Below are 22,532 nucleotides of genomic sequence, written 5' to 3'. Positions count from 1 at the left end.
ATACCATCAGGTGAAGTCCATGTGTATAACCTGCGTTTGTCTCTCTTATAAAATGTATTTTCAATGAATAAGTCATTGATTTTACAAAATTCAATCATTCTATCTCCAGCCTCATTCCTGTCACCAAGCCCATGTTTCTGCTAATTTAGTAAGGCATTAGAAAATCCTTTGCTGGTTGCAAGGCTGATCTTCTCCCACACAACAACACATAAAAGACTGTCAAAAGATTTTCTTAGAAGACATAAAATGGCATTTTATTTTATTAAAGTTTTTTTAAAAATCAACTAGTTCAGTTACGTAAGTCAAATACTGCTTAAGACCATTACTGTAGAAACAGCTAACAAGCAAAATGTGTGTGCAAATCCAAGGGGTTGAGGGTGGGAGCAGAGAGGTGAGGATGGGCAGGGGATCGCACAATTTGGTGAGGGGAGGGGATGGGGTAGAGGAAATGGGAAAGATTCCGCAGGGATCTGGAAAGACACTGCAGTGTTGGGCACAGTTCAATGGTGATTAATTTTATAAAACATAATGAATGGGAATGATTCTATGAAGCACAATGTGAATGAAGAATAGTGTGAAACATAATATATATGGGCTTTTTAAGCAAACCAATATAAAATAAAAATTTAATGCTAAAAGTGTTAAGTAAAAATGTTGCTCTCTCCTGTCCCTATCCTTCACTGCAAACCCTCAAAAAGGCTATTTATTTTGTCTATTTTTCCTTGTTGTTGTTATCAGATGACACTGAGTCGACCATGACTGCTGGTGACCCTCCAAGTGGTCTGAACCTTACCCATCATGCACCATCCTCATGGCCATCTGTTTGCTGGAGCCCATTGTTGAAGGCACTGTGCCGGTCCATCCTGTGAGAGTCCCTCTCTTTCTCTGATCAACCTGACTTTTCAGTTTTTACATTTTTTTAACTCATGGACTCCTACAGTATGTGTCCTCTTGTGTCTGTCTTATCTTACTCAGCACAAAGTTGACAACCATGGTATGTGGTATTTTCAGATTTCTTTCTTATTCTTTGTAAGAATTTCTGGCTTTTGTTTTCAGTCTAATTATAATCTGACATCTATACCTTAACAAGAGCTCTATAATGATTTCTGAGTATAGCAAGCAAATAATTTACTGTTAGTAGGTGGTTTTTTCGTTGTTTTCAGGTGCTGTCAAGTATGACCCACAGCAACACTAAGAACAGCCAACGTGAAATATGTCCTATCCTGTGCTGTCTTCATCATCAACAGAGCCCCTTGCTGAAGACACTGAGTCAATCCATCTTATTTGGGTCTTTCTCTCCTTTACTAGCTCTGCATCTTTCCAAGCATGTAGTCCCTTTCCAAGCAACAGCCTCACCTAGCTACATGTCGAAAGTAGGAAAGACAAAGCCTCGTCATCCTTGCCGCCAAGGAACTCTCTGGCTGCACCTTTTCCAACACATATGTTTGTTCTTTTGGCAGCCCATGGGATTTTCAGTACTCTTCCCTAACACCACAGCTCAAAGGAATCAATCCTTCTGTCATCCTTATTTACTATCTAGCTCTCTGATATACAGCAAATGACTGCTGTGATGGTCTGAGTCAGGTGCATCTTAAGTCTTCAAACTGATAGCACTGCTCTTCAGCACTTAGAGAGGTCCCTGACAGCAGACTTGGCCAATGCAATTAAGTCTCCTGATTTCCTGACTGCTAGTCCCAAGGATGATGACTGTTGATCCAATCAAGACGAAATCACTGATGCTTCAATCTTTTCTCTATGTATCAGATGTTGACTGTTGAGTCCATGATGAAGATCTCTGTTTTCTTGATGTTGAGATGCAATCCAAACTGAAGGCGGTAATCCGTGCTCTTCTGTAGCAAGCGTTTCACGGCCTCCTCACTTTCAGCAAGCAAAGTCGTGACATCTCCCTAATGCAGGTTGCTGATGAGTCTTCCTCCAATCCTGATGTCACACTCCTCTTCATAGAGTCCAGCTTCATGAATTATTTGCTCAGTGTATACACTGACTAGGAATGGAGAAAATATACAATCCTGATGCACACCCTTCCTGATTTTAAACCATTCAGTGTTCTCTTGTTCTGTATGTACAACAGCTTCCTGGTCTAGGTACAGATTCTGTATGAACACAATTAAGTGTTCCAGGATTCCCATTCTTCTCAATGTTAGCCATTATTTGTTTTGGTCCATGTAGCGAAATGCCTTGTCATAGTCAATGAAACACAAATAAACATTCTTCTGGTATTCTCTGCTTTCACCTGGGTTCTATCTGACATCAGCAATGATGTCCCTGGTGCCGCAGCCTCTATTAAAACCAGCTTGTACTTCTGGTAGTTCCCTGTCGCAAAGGTATATAGTTCGGATCTACCAACTGCTTCATGGAAGAAAAAGGTGCAATCAACTCTCATGCGGTTTACTGTCTCTGAAAATCCACCAAAGAGTCAGCTATAGGTTGGTTCTGACTCTACAGTACACAACAAAAACGATGACGACAATGAAACATAGAAGTATATATGAAGCATAAACTATAAAGTTTTAGGGTTTTTATTCTGTTAGGGAGAGGAAGTCTTTAGAGATTTAGTTTAATGGTTTCTTATACTTTACAATAAAAAAAATTTAAAACTAAAGGAACCCCTATTAAAATATTATATCTAGAAATAAAGTACCTGGGAAAAGTATAGCACAAAGAAAAAGAAAAAAAAATTAAGTATGAACATTTATAAACTGATTTCACACATGCTAGTATGTTTTTAATTTTTTGCAACCCTAGCTAGGTGGTGGGATCTCCAATTTATAGACAAGGCAAACTGATGTTCAGCAAATTTAGGTTAAAGGCCTATGACAGCCAGCCACAAAGCAACAGAGGCAGGACTGCAACATGGCTCTACACAGCTCCAGACTGACCACTATGTAATTCTGCCTTCTCTAGCTCACAATATTTGGGTTTGTAGTTGGCAGTACCATATGTATGCTTAGATAATGCATAATAAACTAAGGGCTTCCAGGCAACAAGGAAATTTTAATTAAGGAAAATATACATGAAGCAGCTCAGCATAAACTTAACATATATATCTAGATCAAGCTGTGTTTTGGCCATCAGAGGCAAAACAATGTGTTTCTATATGTGGCTAACTGCCATGACACTGGAAGAACTCAATGATGCTGGACTGCCATTATTGAACAGTCTCACCAAAAGTGTCACAGAACACTCATCAAGAGGGGGAAAACATAAGACAAAACTTCAGTTTAAGGATTTTTGTAATATTAGGGAAACACTAGAAATTTGATTTAAACATAAAGGCTTCTTATACTTCACAACAACAAAAAAAGCTAAAGACCAAAGGAACTCCTAGGAAAATGTTATTGATAAATGTTTTCTATTCAAGAGCAAATCCATTAAAGAAAATTTTGCCATATTGTTCTCCATTTTTGTTGTTGAGTGCTATTGATCAGAACTGACCATAGATGACCCTCCAGTATCTAGACAGATCCAATTTCTAAAACACTATTGGCAGTACAATTCTGAAATAGAAGATTCTAAAAGGAAGGAAACTGTGAATGCTCACCAAATTCAGTTCTTGGCACATCTCGGGTACTGAAAGTAGTGGAGTGACGCCTCAAAGGCGGCTCCATGGTCAGCGGAGGGGAACACTCACCACCACTCACAGGGGATGGGCCGAAGGAGCCATTCTGGCTGAGAGGACCTGGGAATAAAGTCATCTTCTTACTACTTTTTAGACTTCCTGAAGTGCTGGTAATTGTTTTTAGGGCATTATAATTATCATAAACAAGAATAAGAAGCCATTGATAGGTATTTTATAACAAGCGCTCCCCACCTCTCCTTGGATGGTTTTGTGGATTAGGCCTTCCTGGCATTGGTTTTACAATCACTGGTTCTTCTTGTAGCATTGCCATCTTTTGGGTTATTTCTAATAATCTTTATTACAGAGAGAGAATACATTTGATTATTAAGCAGAAAATAAATTTATTTACTAAAAATCAAACAGTATAGGTTTAAAACCTCTTATAATTCACTGAAAAAATATTTACTAAAATGACATACTTGTGTCTTAAGTTAGCAGCTTCTCTTTTTTCTTCATCTATAGCTCTTTCTGCAGCACGAGCCTTCAGCTATTGAAGAAAAATATCCAGATTAAGTTGTGGTTAAGACTACGCACAAAATGAAATATAAAGAAAAAAAAACCTTACCCAATTCTCATGTGCTTTCTTCTCATGAGCAGCAATCTGAAAAAGACCAGATATGAAAAAAATATATCCAGGATCCTAACAGTCTATTATATTAAGATATAAAAGAATTCTGCAATCATCTTGTTAGGTGCCACTGAGTTAGAACTGACTAATAGTTGAACCTCCAAGGGAACTTTCAGAGGAAGTAGAATGCATGGAAAAAGAATGCCAATCTTTCTCTCAAGGAGCAGCTGATGAATTTGAACCAGCTGCCTTTGGGATAATGACACAACTCTTTACCCACGAAACCACCAGAACTCCCTCTGATTTGGGTAGACAAACAACTGTAGGGCAAGATAATTATTACCTGGTTTTTAAATGAGCACTCTGTTTTCTGTATTTCAGCTTCCATTTCTTTAATTCTCCTCCTAAGAATGATACTTGCAGTTAAACTACAACTAGATAAAATTTTAACTCATTGAGCTATGTTCTCTTTATAATCTGTACCCCACAGACTTCATTCATACATACAAAAATTTTTTAAATGTTATTATCCCTATTTAATAGATGAAGATTCTGATTTGATATAAATTCTTTAACTAGTCTTCAGCTTGTTCTGAAATAATTCTACTATGAATCTTCTTCCATTAAGTATTTTCTCCTTTAACTTAATCTACAGAAAACTTCCCAGAGCTATAAATGACACAATAATTGGGACTAACAAATGGCACAGTGAGTTTCACTGTTTTTAACACATCTTACAATAAACTAATTTCCTAAAAAAATAAGCCAGTGCACAAAATTACCCACTACTGGCATAAAAGTCCTTTATAGTTTCCAGAGCACTGTCTGTAAGAAAAACTTTGTTAGTAGTTTTCATTTGTTAACTTAAAATTTATTGTTTTTCCCCACTATATGAATTGAATGTATTCAAATTCTATGACCATTTATGCATGTTTAAAACAAAACAAAATGAAACAAAACAAAACAAAAACCCAACCAAAACACAAAGCCCCTAAGAGTGGTTTAGAAGTTGTACTCACTTGTAAGTTTTCACTTCTTCTGCAGCCAAAATTGCTTTTTCATCTGTAGCAGACAGACGCTGCTCTTTTTCTTGCCGCTCATATTCTTCTTGACTCAATTTCCTAAGATGTTTAAAAAATAATCTAAAATTAGTTGTCAAGGCAAAATGTTTTCTCTTTCCTAGCAGTATATAAGCATCTACTCAAAATTAACTTGTTCCCATATGCTTGCAATGTGAAAAATGCTGCTATGAACATCAGTGTACAAATCTCCATTTGTGTTTCAGTTCTAATTTAATTGGGGCATATTCTTTTTTTATTTTAATTTTTTTAATTGTGATTTTAATGAAACTTTACAGAAAAGTTGGATTGTTCATCATTCATTATAGCACATTTTCTCCCTATCCCATGCAGTTCTCTTATTTAAAAAGAAAACCATTCATTATTGCATAATTTCCTCCCTCAATGCCCCGACCCTCCATGAATCCACTTTGCTATGCACTTCTTATTCTGTCCTGTTATCATACAAAGAAAACTATGGCATATTTACACAACAGAATACTATGCAGCACTGAAAAACAAGGAACTCATAAAATATTACACATCATAGGTTACCCTTGTGTTGCTGTGATGCTGCACACTGTTCCATAGCGCTGTCAAATACCATAATGGTTTCCAACTATGTACAGTGTTTGGATAAGCTTCTAGATTGACTTATGCTGGGAAGCAGAAGTGGCATCTGTGGCATCCACTTCCAAAAACTAGATGCCTCTGGAAATTCTACAAACTCTCTAAACTCACAAACTCTCTAAACTCTATAAATGTACAGAAATGATGGTAGTTATAGAACAGAGTTTAGGTCTTTTGTACAAAACTTACTCTCAGTCGTATTCGACTTGATGACACTTAACCGCTGCCAAGTGAAACTAGTGTTGTTATATCTGGAGGAACACTATTCCACTTTGTATATCACTCTTTGTCAATGTGCTGTATCAAGTAACCTGCGTTGCTGTGATGCTGAACCTTGTACCACTGGAGTATCAAATACCAGAATGGTTTCCCAATGTGGACAGGGATTAGTGGAGCTCCCAGTTATAAAACAGTTTTGGAAGCAGGAGTGGCATCCACTTCCTAAACCCCATGCCTCTGGAAACTCTATGAACTTGGAAAAATTACTATAGTTATGGAAAGGCATTAGGTCTCTTCTTCATAGAGTTGCTATGAGCTGTGCCTTGCCCCAAAGCAATCAACAACAGGCAATCCTGGAAGACATTATGCTGAGTGAACTATCTCAGTCACTAAAGGACAAATACTGCATAATGCTACTGTTATAAAACAAGATTCACATGGATGTTGGGGGGAATCTAAGAAAAGAGGGCTAAATAAGGAACACTGCATCGGGACAGACGAAGGAAAGAACTGCTTAAAAAGAATATATGATTACGCATTATTTGGGGCATATTCTTAGCAGTGCAATATCTCAGTCACATAGTTTCTATGTTCAGCTTTTGGAGGAAACGATAAACTGTTCTCCAGAGTTGTTATACCAGTTAATAATCCCACCAATAGTGTATGAGAGTTCAAACCTAAAAAAAAAAAAAGGATGGGGTGGGGAAAGTCACTTACTGAATCCACATAGAGAAACACCCTCAGGATGCTCCCAGGACAATTTCACCCTTCCATCCTATCTACCACTGCTCTGCAACTAATAGATAACAACATAAAAACAAAGAACTGTGAACAACCTACACAGATACAACAGAAATGACTTAACATATACACAGAAAAATTCACACAATGTCAAGAAAGCAGCAAACAACTTCAAACATTGTTAAGACAAACACAAAATAAGCCTCCTAAAAAGCAGAGCATACAACAAACATAATGAATTCCTTAGAGACTGAGAGGCAGGAGAAATATACTGACATGGAGTCACATGAACAGCTACAGAAGAAAATACAAATAATAGAATAGAAACCATAAAAAGAGTGAATACCTCAGAATACCTAGAATTTATAAAATACTTGAGCACCACAAGATAAGGGTAAATACTCCAATAGAAAAATGGGCACAGGATATGAACAGACACTTCACCAAAGAAGACATCCAGATGGCCAACAAGCACATGAAGAAATGTTCAAAATCCCTAGCCCTGAGAGAGATGCAAATCAAGACAACTATGAGATATCATCTCACCCCAGAAGAATAGCAAAATTTAACAGAACAGCTAACAACAAATGCTGGCGAGGTTGTGGAGAGACTGGAACCCTTATTCACTGTTGGTGGAAGTGTAAAATGGTACAACCACTGTGAAAGTGGTTTGATGCTTTCTCAAAAAGTTGTAAACAGAGATACCATTTGACCCAGCAATTCCATTACTGGGAATATACCCTATAAAGACCATAAATGACATCCAAGCAGATATATGCATACCCATATTTATTGTGGCTTTACTCACAATAGCAAGGATTTGGAAACAACCTAAGTGCCCATCAACAAACGAATGGATAGAGAAGCTGTGGTATATTCACACAATGGAATACTATGCTGCTTTGAAAAACAAGGAACTCTCGCAACATTATTCAAAATGGGTGACCCTGGAAGACATTATGCTGATAAAAAAAATCTCAGTCACAAAGAGACAAATATTATACGGTGCCACTGTTATAGAATGAGGCTGACACTGGGGTGGGGGTAAGACTGAGAAAAACTGGATAAATTATTTTTACTGAATTGAAAAAAAAAAGAATAGTTGCCTGCTGCAATTTAAATTGCATATGAGTAATTAATGTTCTGTTCCACAATCAGCCTCAATGCTTGTTTAGACGGCTGATAATGAGTTCTGTATTGTCTCTTTCTATAGATAAAACCAATTTGATACTTGTGTATTCCTTTAGGTAAGATCCATGTATATAATTGTCATTTATGTTATTCTGGTTTTCTGTAAAAAGGTATGAGCAATGAATAAATTAATGATTAAAAAAAATTAAAGTCTCATTAATAGACTTTAAAAAAATTTTGTAAATAATTATCTTAGTGTTGTGACAAGAAGAGAAAATAAAAACTTTAAGAAATTAAAAAAATCTATGTAAGACAGAGAGGACAGCCAATCAAGAACTGGAATTAGCAAAAATGAATGAAAATGCAATCTAGAATATCAAGACTGAAATGACAGAAGTGTTCAATATGCTGGAGGGATTAAAAAAAAAAGCTGTCAGACAAGAACCTTAATAGGAACATACTAAGGGGAAAAAAAATCAGAGCAAATGGAAGGAAAATGAAGAAAACATTAGAATTAAGTGGGATGACATCAAAAGAAATAAACATGCGTATGACTGGAATCCCAGAATACAAAGCAGGCAGGGAAAGAACAAGGGAACCAGCAGAAGAGGTACTAGAAGAAAACTTTCCAGGCATTATGAAGAACATGGAAATCACATCCAAGAAGCCCAAAAAGATGAGGCTCTAAAAGAAAAACATCAAGACATGTCACAGTCAAATTCTCCAAAATCAAAGATAAGGACAGAATAATAAAGGCAGCACAGGAATTACAAAAGGTCACATAGAGAGGAGACTCAATGAGACTAAGTTTTGATTTCTCAGCAAAACCCAGGTAAGCAAGAAGGTAATGATGCCATATATAGAAGGTTAAAAGAAAACAATTATTAGTCGAGGATTCTGTATGCAGCCAAGCTGTCTAGCAATTATGAAGGAGAAATTAGGTCATTCGCAGAAAAACAAGAACTAAAGAAATTTTTATAAACAAGATCAACTCAACAAGAAATTCCAACGGATATCCTTCACACAGACACAAAAGGCAAGTGGATGGACCATAGTAACTAGACACAAGGGAAAAAGAAACACAGCAAAATGGCAACAATAAAACCTAGCCAGTAAATAATCACATTTAATGTGAATGGACTAAAGTACCAATTAAGACAAAGAGTAGCAGAATGGATAAAGGAACAAAAGCCATTAATACGCTGTCTATAAGAGACACAGCTAAGAAATGAGGGGAAAGACAGACTCAAAATCAAAGGCTGGGGAAAAAAAAGATATCAAGCAAATGGCATCCAAAAAAATGCAGGAGTGACAGTCTAATCTCCAACAGAATTCTGATAAAAAATAAAAACCACCATAAAAGGGCAGTATATCATGATTAAAGGCACAAGAGACCAAGAAAACATAGCCATGATCAACATCTAAGCACCAAATGACAGATACGCAAAATACATAAAACATTGTTTAACGTTAAACTTGAAGAAGGAAATAGCACCACAATAGTGGCAGGAGACTTTAATATATCACTCTAAGGAAAGGATAGGTCAACTCAAAAGAAGCTTAACAAAGATGCTGATGATTTAAACTATATATTCGTCTAACTGAACCTTGTGGGTGTATTCAGGTTACTGCACCCAACCAAAAAAAAAATTTACTTTCTTACCAAGTGCACATGGTACATGCTCCAGAACTGACTATTTAGTAGGACACAAAGCAAGCCTCAAAAAACTAAAAAATACTGAAATACATGTATGACAACAATCTGGAAGAAGGGATGCATTGTAGGGTGGGCTACTGAAGCAAGAGGGAAGAAAAAGTGCCACAGTGAATTAAAAAAAGTCCAACATTACAATAATACAAAGTATTTTCTCAGACCACAATGCCATGAAACTATAAATCAAAGACAAGAGGGTTGTTGTTATGTGCCGTCGAGTCACCTCTGACTCATAGGGACCTTAAGTACAACAGCCCAATAAACCCTGCTTTATCCTGTGCCAATCTCACTGTCTCTGGTATACCTAGCACAATTACTCCAGTCACTGAATCAATCCATCTCACAGAGGGTCTTCCCCTCCCGTGCTGCGCGCCTCCATTCTCCCAAGAATGACATTCCTCTCCACGGACTGGTCCCTCCCTGCAACATGTCCAAAGTATGTTAGATGAAGCCTCAGAATCCTTGCCTCCAAGAAGCAGACTGATTTAACCCTCTCCAGGATAAACCTGTTTGTTTTCTTAGCAGTCCATGGTATATTCAATACTCTTCTCCAACACCACAGCTCAAAGGCATCAATTCTCCTTCTATACTTCTTAGTTATTGTCCAGCTCTCTATGCATAACAAGTGATTGCAAAGACCATGGTCTGTATCAAGTGCACCTTAGTCTCCAGAGTGACATCACTGCTCTTTAGTACTTTGGAGAGGTCCCTAACAGCAGACTTTCCAATCACAATACGTCTTTCAATTTCCTGGCTGCTGGTGCCAAGAGTGTTGACTGTGGAACGAAGCAAACCAAAGCTGGTAATAATCTCAATCCCTTCACTATTCATCCTGATGTTGCCAATTGGCCCAGCGGTGAGAATCTTTGCTTTTTGATATTGAGCCTCAATCCATATTGAAGGGTACAGTCCTTGACTTTCTGCAGCAAGCACTTTAGGTCCTCTTCAGTTTCAGCAAGCAGGGTTGTGTCATCTGCATAACGCAGACTGTTGATTAATCTCCCACCAATCCTGATACCACACTTCTCCTCATAGAGCCCAGCCTCCAGGGTAATCTGTTCTGCATATAGGTTGAAAAGGTATGGAGATAGGACACATCCCTGGTGTACACCCTTCCCAATTTTGAACCATGCAGTGTTTCCTTGCTCTGCGTTGACGACTGCCTCCTGGTCCAAGTAGGTTTCACATTAGCACAATCAAGTGTTCTGGGATTCCCATTCTTCTCAGACTCAGCCACATTTGTTGTGATCCACACAGTCAAACACCTTTACATAATCAATGAAACACAGATAGATATTACTGGTACTCCTTGCTCTCAGCCAAGATCCATCTGATATTAGCTACAATAACTTTGAAGACAAAAGGGTAAAGCTTACAAAACCACCCACGTGGAACCTAAATAACACCCTGCAAGAACATAACAGGGTTAGAGAAGAATTAAAAAATAAAAAGGTTTCTCAAATTATATTGAAAGTACATGTCAGAACATCTGAGACGCAGCTAAGGCACTCAAGGAATAGTTCATAGCAACAGGCAAACACATAAAAAAAGAATCAATATTAAACACCTCCATCAAATTGAAAAGAACAACAATCTAACCTCGCAGCCTCTAGAAGGAAGAAAATTATTAGGACAAGAGCAAAAATCAATGAGAAAGAAAACAGAAAAACAACTGAAGCCATCAACAAGACCAGGAGCTGGTTCTTTGAAAGGATTAATAAAATGGTCAAATACTTGGCAAACATAACAAAAGAAAAGACAGACACAAATAACTCCAATAAGACATGACAGAGGTGACATCACTACAGAATCATAGGAAATTAAATTGATGAAAAGCCATACTCCGACAAATTTAAAAGCCTAGAGGAAATGGACAAAGTCCTTGAAACCTGCACCCTATACAGACTGACACAGACAGATGTAGAAAATCTGAACAGAAAAGGAGAAATACAGGCGGTCATAAACAGACTCCTCCCCCAAAAAGTGCTGGACCAGCTGGTGTCACAGCTGAATTCTACTAAACATTCAGAGAAGATCTAGCACTAATTCTACTCTAATTATTTTTAAAAAATAGAAAAAGGAGGAGCACTCCCAGAGTCATTCTATGAAGCATTACCCTAATACAAAAACCAGGGAAAGACATTACCAAAAAAGAAAATTATAGACCAGTATCTCTCATGAACATAGATGTAAAAAATTCTTAACTTATAGCCAATACACTCCAACAGCACATGAAAATAATAATTCATCATGACCAAGTGAGATTCATAACAGGTAAGCAAGCATATGTAAGAAAAACTATCAACGTAATTCATCACAATTTGCAAAGAACAAGAACCACACGATCCTGTCATCTGATGCAGAAAAGACATTTATCAACGTAATTCATCACAACAACTGTGCAAAGAGCAAGAACCACATGATCCTGTCATCTGATGCAGAAAAGACATTTGACAAAATCCAACACCCTTTTCTGATTAAAACTCTCAGCAAAATAAGAATAAAAGGGACTTTCCTCAACATAGTGACAAGCTGTCACAAAACCAAAGTGGAGTTTTTTTTTGTGTGTGACAAGTGACACAAAACCAAAGCTAACATCATTCTCAATGGAAAAAGACTAAAGGCATTCCCCTTGTGAACAGGGGCCAGCCAAGGATGCCCACTTTCAGCACTCCTCCTCAAGAGTGTATTGGAAGTTCTTGTTAGAGCAGTATGACAAGCAAAGGAAAGAAAAGGCATCTGAACTGGCAAAGAGATGGTAAAACTGTTATTATATGCAGATGGTATGAAAATCACACAAAGAAATTCCCCAGGACTCAACAAAAATATCTTAGAACTAGTACACCAATTTAGCAGAATGGCAGAATATAAGATCAATATTAAAAAAAATAAATAAAAATTAGTGGGATTCCTTTAGAGTAACAAAGGAAACTAAGAAAGCAATGTTATTTGTAATAACCAAGCACAAATGGAGATATCTGGGAGTAAACCTAACTAGAGACACAAAAGACCTTAATAAAGGAAACTATAAAACACAACTGTGAGAAACAGTAAGAAATCTTAATGGAAAAATGTTCCTTATTCATGATTAGGAAATGGCAATCCTACCAAAAGCCATCTACCAGCAATTCAACTTAATACCTATATAGATCTCAATTTCTCGCCCTCCACCCAAGACATAGAAAAAGCAAATGGCAACTTTTATTTGGAAAGGATAAGCAAAGTATTTCTGAAAAACAAAAATGAAGTGGGAGGCACAGCTCTCCCTGATCTCTATACCTACTACAAACCAAAACAGCATGGTAATGGTAAAATGACAGACACATACACCAATGGAGCAGAATCAAGAATTTAGAAATGAATCCATTTAATTAATCAGCTGGTGTTTGACAAGGAAGCAAAGCCTACCAAATAGGAAAATGTCAACCTCTTCAATAAGTGGGGCTGGAAAAACTGGACTTCCACCTGCAGAAAGTTAAAGCAGGATCCACATATCACACCATACACAAAAACAAACTCAAGATGGATTAAAGATCTAAGGGTAAAGCCCCAAATAAAAAATGGTAAGAGACAAAATAGTACCAAACTTAGACGGCCTAGCCTATGGTATAATGAGGCTGGCAAATACAGACAGAAATGCACAGCCAGGAGAAGATAACATCGATGAATGGGACCTCCTAAAGATGAAGTCCCTGTGTGCATCAAAAACTTTTTCCAACAGGATGAAAAGAAAACCTACTGACCGGGGAAAAACATTTGGCAATGCCATCTCAGACAAACGTCATTTTCATAATGAAAGTCTACAGAATCCTACAGAACCTCCACAAGAAAAGACTAACTCAATTACAAATTGGACAAAATATTCGAAAGACTTTTCATAGAGGAAGACATTCTAATGGCCAATAGACATATGAATAAATGCTCAAAATCACTGGCAGTAAGAGAAATGCAAATGAAAACCAGTGACAAAGTTTTACAGGACAGTGAGTAGTTAATGTTGAAGAGGATGTGGAGAGACTAGAATTCTCATACACAGTTCTTGGCCATTTCCTGAAAAAACTGAACGCAGAAATTCCTTATCATCCAGTTGTCCTAATGCTAGGAATGATGTTCTAGCAGTATTATTCACAATAGTAAGAAAATAGAAACAGCCAAAATGTCCATTCACAGTGGGCTGAGAAACTGTCGTACATTCACATAATGGAATACTATGCAGCACCTAGTAGTAATGATTTTGGAAAATACTATAAAACAAGAGAGAGGTTGGAGAGTATTGTCCTGAGTGAACTCACAAATACTACATGAGCATTATAGTAAAAATAGAAGGATTACTAGTAAGATGTATACAGAAGCCCAAAAGGGGAAGAGTAGAAAGGAGGAGTTTGAGGGTGGAGACGTAGGGAAAATAATGAGGGGACAGGGTTACGTAGATAAGAGTGCAGTGTTAAAGAAATTAGGAAAAATTCATTGGGGACCTGAAAAGGTGGGGTAACACACGTATGGATCAAAGGTGATTTATTTTATGAAACACAATGGGAATAGAGGGATGTGTGAAGCACAATGTGTAAGAATTCTGTATCTAAACCAGTATAAAATAATTTTTTTAAAAAATCACTTCCCATCCTTGTCTAAAATGCATAGATATAGAAACAAATTCAGAGGAAGGAATTAGTGTACTGTGTCGTGGTTGTTCTGGTAAAGGAAAGGTTGGAAATTTGAATCCACCAGCTTCTCTCAAGGGAAAAGGGAGTAGTTTTGTCGCACAAAGATTTACAGCCCTGGAAACCCTAAAGAGGATTGCTGTGAATCACATCGATTCATTGGCCTTGGATTGTTCTATGCTTGTTTTGTTTTGTAATCTGAGGATAAAAGACAAACTCAAATCTGCTGTTCAGTCATGTGCATGGTCTAATGCCTCATAATTCTCTAAACTAGTGAATAAAATGAATCAAAATCACTATGCACCCTTTGTGGTTGAGATGATGGATGCTCACTGGATTTCAATGTTGAGCACCAAAACTGATCAACCTAACACAACAAAGCCAATTAAGATAACACAATCATTTCTGTGCAGTAGATTCTAACTCAGAGCTGATCCTTCAGAGACACCACAGCTGTACTACCAGGGCAAAGGAAATAATTATTTTTTTAGGCCTACTGTGGAAAGAGCTATTCCTTCTACTTTTTTCTATCATGGAAAGATTATTTCTTTATCCAAGGTTAACATCATGATCATATTCAAACTCTACCATCGATCTAGAATTGACTCGGAACTGACTCCAGCAGGTTTCTGAGATTATAAATCTAATGCCAAGAGATCGGCCATCTCTCAAGAAGTTATTGGTAGATTCAAACCACCAGAAAGAATTCTCTTCAATTAGCAGTGCAGTTTCCTGAAGCCTTTGCCACCAGATCACCCCAGCTGGGAAAAACAAGTTTGACAGTCAATTTTCAAACCACAGTACATTTCCACTCTGGTTATGAACCCCAACTATCTACAATTCAAGTGAATCATGACTAAGAAAAATGGATTTTTTCACAATGGTAATGTCAAACAAAAAATAAACTCAAACTGTCCTATAATCAGTAGATTTTAATATAGACCATATAAGTAGCAACATTTAATGGTTTAAAACATATTATTTTCTAGTTATTTTCCTGTACTTCCTTGTACGTAGTTATGACATTTTCATTAAAAGTAATTTAAAAAATTATTTTTTTAATGATTGGATGTAAAATTAGAAGTGTTGTAGTAAAAAGGTTTATTAATACCAAAACAAAAAATATTTATGCATCCTTTAAGACATTCACCAGTACCTCAACAAATACTTTATCAAGTGCCTATAATATACTGATTAATGAGTAAGACACTAAAAATACAACTATAAAGAATCGTCTCAGATAAAGGAGTTTATAGTTTAATGTGTCAAACATGCACGTAAGAACTGAACCACCATTAATTTTGGCTTAGGAAGGATGTAAGACAATAATCCTAAAGGAAAAACTAGAACTCTCCACCTACTAATAAATGAGTTAGTCTGAGAACACAACAACAAAAACAGAAATGCAGGGTAAAATGTGAAAAACGTGTTTGAAGTTAAGAGCCAGTTAAATGGCAGTGAAGACAAAATGAGCTTATGGGCCAGCAGAATAAGAGACATCATAATTTTAGGAAAGCCTGGCATCTGCAATCATTTTTATCCAAGGTGCAGCAGGTACCTCGGAAGACGGTGTAAAGCTATTAAGAGTTGAGCACAACTTGTGTTTGGACAACTGCTACTTGGCATATGTATGGGTTTCATATGAACACAATTAAGTGTTCTGGGATGTCTACTCTTCTTTACCTATACTTTATTATATGTTAACACAAAATCTTCTTGGTATTTTCTGCTTCAGCTAAGATCTATCCGGCATCAGCAACAATATCCCTCATACCACAGCCTCTTCTGAATTCAAATGGAATTTTTGGTAGTTCTTTGCAGATATTTCAGTCATGTTTTAATAATCTCAGGAAGAGTTTACTTTGATGAAGTATTAATGATATTGTTTGATAATTTCCATACTCTTCTGAATCATATTTTTTTGGAATGGAAACAAATGCATCTCTCTTCCAGTCAACTGGCCTAGTTGCTGACTTCCAAATATCATGAAACAGACTAGTGAGTAGGGGTGCATTTGTCTGTTGAAGCACTCGATGACCATTCCATTAATTCCTGGGGTCTTATTGCCAATGCCTCCAGTGAAGCTTGAACTTCTACTTTATTACCATCAGTTCTTTTCTTTTTTTAAATTTTTATTTTATGTGGTTTATATACACAATTCCTATATGTGGTGTTTCACACTTTGCTTCATTCATCTTGTTTCATATAATCATTCTCGTGCATGGTATTTTATAAAATTAACCACCACTGAACCATGCCTATGATCACACCTTCCCTCTACTCACCAAACTGTGTGATCTGTGATACCTCCTGCCCATCCTCATCCCTTTGCTCCCACCCTTCCCTCCTTGGACCACCATAAACATTTTAATAGTTATCCTTTTATCTTTAAAATAATGGTCTTATGGAATATTATCCTAATAGGTCTGAGTTAGTTCACTTCGCTTTCCCCAGTTCACTCAGTCGTTCCCAAGTTAGGTGGTATTTTTCAAAATGGTTGCTCCTGAGTGCTGTGCGGTATTTTATCAGTGAATGTATCAACATTTCTCAACCCATTCAATAGCAGTTGGAAATTTCAGCAGTTGCCATGCTCATGAGAGTGTGAATAATGCTGCTGTGAACACTGGTTGTACAAAGCTCTGTCTGTGCCTCAGTTCTAATTCCCTTGGGTATATTCCTAGAAGTGGAACAGCTAGGTCATACAGAATTTCTATATTCAGCTTATTGGGGAAATGCCAAACTACCTTCCAGAGTGGTTGTACCATTTTAAAATCCCATCAACAGTGTATGAGAGTTCCAATCTCTCCACATCTTCTCTAGCATTTATTACTTGTTGTCCTGTTAAACTTTACCAGTGCTACTGGGGTGAGATAGTAGTAGCTCATTGTGGTTTTGATTTGCATCTCTCCTGTCAGTGATTCTGAGCATTTCTTCATGTGTGTGTTGGCCATTTGAATGTCTTCCTCTGTGAAAAGTCTTTCCATATCTTTTGCCCATTTTGTAACTTTGTTACCAGTATTTTTACTTTGTGGAATTATTTATGTCTTTTTACTAGAATCCCTGTAGGATTCTATAAACTTGTGTTATGAGACCCTTGTCTGAGATGGAATTGCAACCTGTTTTCCTCCAGTCAGCTGGTTTTTTCCCACCCTGTTGGAAAAAAGGTTTTGATGTTCATAGGGATTTATCTTCACAAGGTTCCATTCATCAATTTTATAACCTCTTGGTTGTTGTCCATTTCCGGCTGTTATTTTTAGCCTCTTTATACTATAGGCCAAGCACTTGAAGGTTCGTCCCGTTTTGTCTCTTAAAATTTTATGGTTTTGGGATTTACCCTAGCTCTCTGATGTGCCTTGAATTTATTTTCGTGTATGGTGTGAGATGTGGATCCTGCTTTAGTTCTCTGCATGTAGCAGTCCAGTTTTGCCAGCTCTGTTGTTTTCCTATTTGACAAGTTTTGTTTCCCTGTCACATATCGGCTGACCTTTGACAGAAAGGTTAATTTCTGGATTCTCAATTCTATTCCATTGGTCTAAATGTCAGTACTATGCTGTTTTGGTTATTGTTGCTGTGGAGTAGCTTTTGAGAACTGGGAATTAGCTTATTCAGGGTCTCTTTACTCTCCAAATATCCTTGTCAATTGCCTTTTCAATCTCTTTGAAAAGAGCATTTGGCATTTGTATTTATATTAGAATTGCATTAAACATGTAGATTGCTTTTGGTAGGACTGTCATTTTCACTATATCAAGCCTTCCTATCCATGAACAGGGAACATTTTTCATTTATTTAGGTCTTTTACTGTTTTTTGCAGAAGTGTTTTGTAGTTTTCTTTGTAAAGACCTTTTGTGTCTCTAGTTAGGTTTTTTCCTAAGTATCTCCATTTGCGGTTGGCTATTGCAAATGGTATTCCTTTCTTGGTTTCCTTCTCTATGTTTTCATTCTAGGTTCCATTTGTCAATTTTGTCCTCTTCTGGTTGTGTATTTCTGACTATATCTGTAAGCCTATTTATACCACAAGCTAGGCCTTTTAAGTTTGGTTCCATTTTTGTCTCTTATGATCTTTATGGCTTTGGGCTTTACCTCTAAGTTTCTACCTTGACTTGATTTTCTGTATGGTAAGATGTAGATCTGCACCAGCTCTGCCTGCCCCATTTGTTAAAGCAGCTTTAGTTTCCTCATTTGATAGCTTTTATTTTTTTGTCTAATATCAACTGCTTGTATGTAAATAGCTTCATCTCTGGGTTCCTGATTCTGTTCTATTGCTCTGTGTATCTTCCACTGTACCAGAAGCATGCTGTATTGGTTATTACAACTGTTTAGCAGGTTTTGAGGTCAGGGATGCTACGTGCCTACCACTACCTTTTTGTTTTTCAGAAGTATTTCATTTATACAGGGTCTCTGGTGGTCTAGTGATAACAAGCGGCACTACAATCCCAAAGGCAGATGGTTCAAATCCACCAGTTACTTTTTCCCGTTCCATTCAGCCATTTCCTATCCCTTTTTGGATATTTATACACTTCTGAGTTATCTATTTTTACAATAGTACAATGTCTATGGATGATTCTATGAAACACAACAATAAATAAAAGGTTGTATAAAACATAATGTACATGAATGAAACACAATGTATACAAATTTTTGCATGTACACTCATGAAGTCCTATAAGATATTTTTAACAACGAAAAAAATTAAGATCTTACTTTTGTAGAGCCATCTCTTTCTCTTGATAGAGTTCATTTAGAATCTCTACTTTCTGCTTCAGGGTTTTGCATTCATCTTCCAATCCAGCTTTGGTAGACAGCAGTGAATTGCGATTAGCTTCTAATGTTTTCACTTGCTCTGTAAGGGATAAAAAATATACATTACTTGTGTTTGCATGTGTACTTGAGAACTTAGTGGAAGGGGTAGAATTAAAATAGGTGAGATCTATGACAGCAGAAAGCAATTTGTTATCTTTCTAATGCAAAATCATTTCTGACATATGACAACATCTTCCCTAGAAGCAACATACCTTCCAGATCACATTTAGTAGACAGCGAGGCACTTAGCTTAGTTTGTAAAAGTTTTAGATCCTCTTCAACTACGGATATTGCAGTTTTTGTCTAAAAATTGCAGAAGAGAGAAGCATTCTTAATCGTATGTCATGGAAGGAACTCACAGGCACTCATGCATGGCTCTCTGTGAAAAGGATTATACCCGAGAGACATCCATCATCTGTTTAATTTGATTTTTCATCCTTTCGCTTTGGTCGCCTAAAAAAACAAAAGGCTTTAATTGTTATTTCCTCCCATGCTCTTTACTTCTATGTTCTTGATCTCAAAAAACTAAGCCATTTGCAAGAAAATGAAAAACCAGTAAGACTGATCAGTTTCACTGACCTTTAAAGAGAACTGCCAATTAAGATTAAAAAAACCCAAATTATGAGTTTTTACAAAAATGTTATCCATGTTGGTTCTGCACAAGATAAGCTGTATGAGAGAAAAGCTCTTTCTTCTCTCCCACAGCTGACTTCACCTGGGTCAATGTATTATTCAGAACAACGCACTCCTTTCTCCCCTTGAATCTGCTACCAAGTATGGGTCAAAATACTCATTAAGTATCTCTAACTCGGAAAACAGTGCATTCTTTCATTAGTTAACAATGCTACACTTCAGCTTCCACTCCCATGGGCTTATTTAGTCCACTCACCACCTCACTATTCTTCTTACATGGTGTGAGTTTGAGATGACGAGCATTAAAATGAAATTTCATTTATCGGATAAACCATCCACATGAACCAAAATCTCTTCTAATCTGAGATTAGATTTAGATAGTGTCTGGCTACCTCTACCATGTTTTAACCAGGGACACAAAAGATCCCAGATAGAATGGGATTAAAAACATACAGCAAAACTCAAATGGAAGATGTGAAAAGGACTGATTTCCTGTAAGGCTGATAAAGACTAGAGGAACCTCTGAGACTTATCTCCCTAAGGTAACCTCTGAAAATGGAAATGAAACTATTTCTTCAGGTTCCCTTTCAACAAAATAAAGAGTAATACACAGGAAAGCAAAATATTAGTAATGTGCCCTCAAATAATTAATTACATGAGAACCAAAAGCACCAATGAGAAGGCAGGAACAGAGGAAGATATTACCTTGAAAAATCAACCATAATCTCCATGGAGTTAAGAAACAAGTTTTTCAATATCAAACACCTTGCCACCAAGTTCATTTCACTTTAGAGTGGCCCTGCAGATCACTGTAGAATTGTCCCCAAGACTGTAATCTGTATGGAAGCTGACTGTCATGAGTTTGCTTTTCTCTCAGAGTTGCTGGTGAAATCAAACTATTGTTAAAAAGCTAGGTGCTTAACTACTGTATCATCAGGTTTCCTTTGTTTCTCTCCTGATGGTTCATGTTCATCAACAGAAGATACAACTACTGCTTCAGTTCCAGCACACATAGCAAATTCTTTTTTTTAAATTAATTTTAATGAAAGTTTACAGAGACTTTGGATTTCCATTCATTCATTTTTGCACTTTTCTGCCTGCCCACTCCCTCCCCACCAAATTCACTCTTCTCTTTGAAAAGTAAAAGAAAAATTCTTTCACTGTTATACAATCCCTCCCCGCAAGTCCACTCCACTGTGCAGCCTTCATTCTGGACTCCTGTCATAACAATAAAACCTAATCATATATCCCTTTTAAACAGTTTTCTCTGTCATCTGTTTCAATGTAGTATACATAATTTATCCCATCTTTCTCAGTCTCCCCTCAACCCCTACGTCAGTTCTCTTTTATAACAGTGGCACTATGCAGTATTTGTCCTTTTGTGACTGAGATATTTCACTCAGCGTAATGTCCTCCAGGGTCACCCATCTTGTACAATATTGCATGAGTTCCTTGTTTTTCAATGCAGCATAGTATTCCATGGTGTGAATATACCGCAGCTTCTCTATCCATTTGTTTGTTGATGGGTACTTGGGTTGTTTCCAACTCTTTGTATAGCGAATTCTTAATGAGAGATATTACTTGTGTATAGAACAGAGCGTGTTCCATGCATGCTCATGGCTATAAACATTCTAGCTACCTACCTTCATTGTTGTTGTTGTTAGGTGGTGTTGTTTAGGGTACTAGGTAGCTTAACAACTGCTGCTTATTTTACAGTCTGTGCATGTGTGTATTGACATATTTATAGGTTGCTCTTTTGGGCACAACACTTGTCTGCTAGTTTGCTGTACTAACTTGATTTGTGTGTTGCTGTGATGCTGCAAGTTATGCCACCAGTATTTCAAATACCAGAACGGTCATCCATGGTGGAGAGTTTCCAGACTAAGACAGACTGAGACGCGGATTGGACATGCACTTCTGAAATGACAGGACTATGGAGACCTTTTGAGTAACAGAGAAATCTACCTCTACCCAAAGCAAATAGAGAGATGTGTGTGTTTACGTCCTCCTTTATCCACTGGTGTCTCTACAACTCCTAAGCACAAGAAGGAACTGAGCAAGGTGAAAACTGGCCATGTGTGACTCAAAAAACTGAAGAGTTAAAAGGAATCCAACTTACTGAATATTGTTCTTACCTCCCATTTCCCCATTCGCTAATTCATCTGACCCACTTCCTCCTTTATTTTGATCTTCACCTTCACAACTGAACTTATTCAACTGTGTGATGAAATTAGTCAAAGCCTGAAAAGGAAGCAAAAATGGTACCAGAAAGGAGTTCCTTAATTTTAATCAAGCAGATTTAAACTCATTTCCGACAATGAACTTACATCAATATTATCATCTTTGTGTGTCATAGCAATTTCCAGATCTTTCTGAGACTTTTGAAATGACAGGATTTGCTCACTGAGCGCAGCATGTGATTTACGGCAATCTTCAATTTCCAGCTGCAACTGAAAAGTTGAAACACATAAATTATCTAAAGTTAGCGCTCTGGCAGTGGGATCATCCGGACCAAGTGCATGAAATAGGGTGGTATGGAGCCTTCTGTTGGCTTGTCACAATAGGTGAAGGCCTTGGAAGTAAGGAGAAGCGAGAGGTAATCTGAACTATGAGAACTACAGTGAGAATACAAGAGCTTTCAAAGAAGCTGATTCAGGTTAAGACACTCTTCAAAAACTTCTTTTGTAAACAATTCAGAGAGTTTACTTCCAATATGAATAGGAAGTGCACATCACAG

The 22,532-nt window shown here is 37.2% G+C and overlaps 1 protein-coding gene across 1 annotated transcript in view; it reads right to left on the bottom strand.

Moving 5' to 3' along the window:
- Positions 1–22,532, bottom strand: part of MIA3 (melanoma inhibitory activity family, member 3) — a 95,929-nt gene that overhangs the window by 8,876 nt on the left and 64,521 nt on the right. Inside the window, exons 14-24 of the mRNA XM_006894549.1 lie at positions 22,123–22,245; positions 21,931–22,036; positions 19,560–19,615; positions 19,375–19,465; positions 19,064–19,202; positions 5,228–5,329; positions 4,552–4,612; positions 4,206–4,241; positions 4,060–4,127; positions 3,833–3,933; positions 3,563–3,700 (exon numbers count right to left, since the gene is read on the bottom strand). Coding sequence (XP_006894611.1) covers positions 3,563–3,700; positions 3,833–3,933; positions 4,060–4,127; positions 4,206–4,241; positions 4,552–4,612; positions 5,228–5,329; positions 19,064–19,202; positions 19,375–19,465; positions 19,560–19,615; positions 21,931–22,036; positions 22,123–22,245 — 1,021 coding nt within the window. The remainder of the gene's footprint in view (positions 1–3,562; positions 3,701–3,832; positions 3,934–4,059; positions 4,128–4,205; positions 4,242–4,551; positions 4,613–5,227; positions 5,330–19,063; positions 19,203–19,374; positions 19,466–19,559; positions 19,616–21,930; positions 22,037–22,122; positions 22,246–22,532) is intronic.

The sequence above is a fragment of the Elephantulus edwardii genome, unplaced genomic scaffold (assembly GCF_000299155.1).
Source record: "Elephantulus edwardii isolate Elephantulus edwardi_28Jun2011 unplaced genomic scaffold, EleEdw1.0 scaffold00146, whole genome shotgun sequence".
NCBI lineage: Eukaryota > Metazoa > Chordata > Mammalia > Macroscelidea > Macroscelididae > Elephantulus > Elephantulus edwardii.
This window is presented reverse-complemented; position numbering and strand designations above follow the sequence as displayed.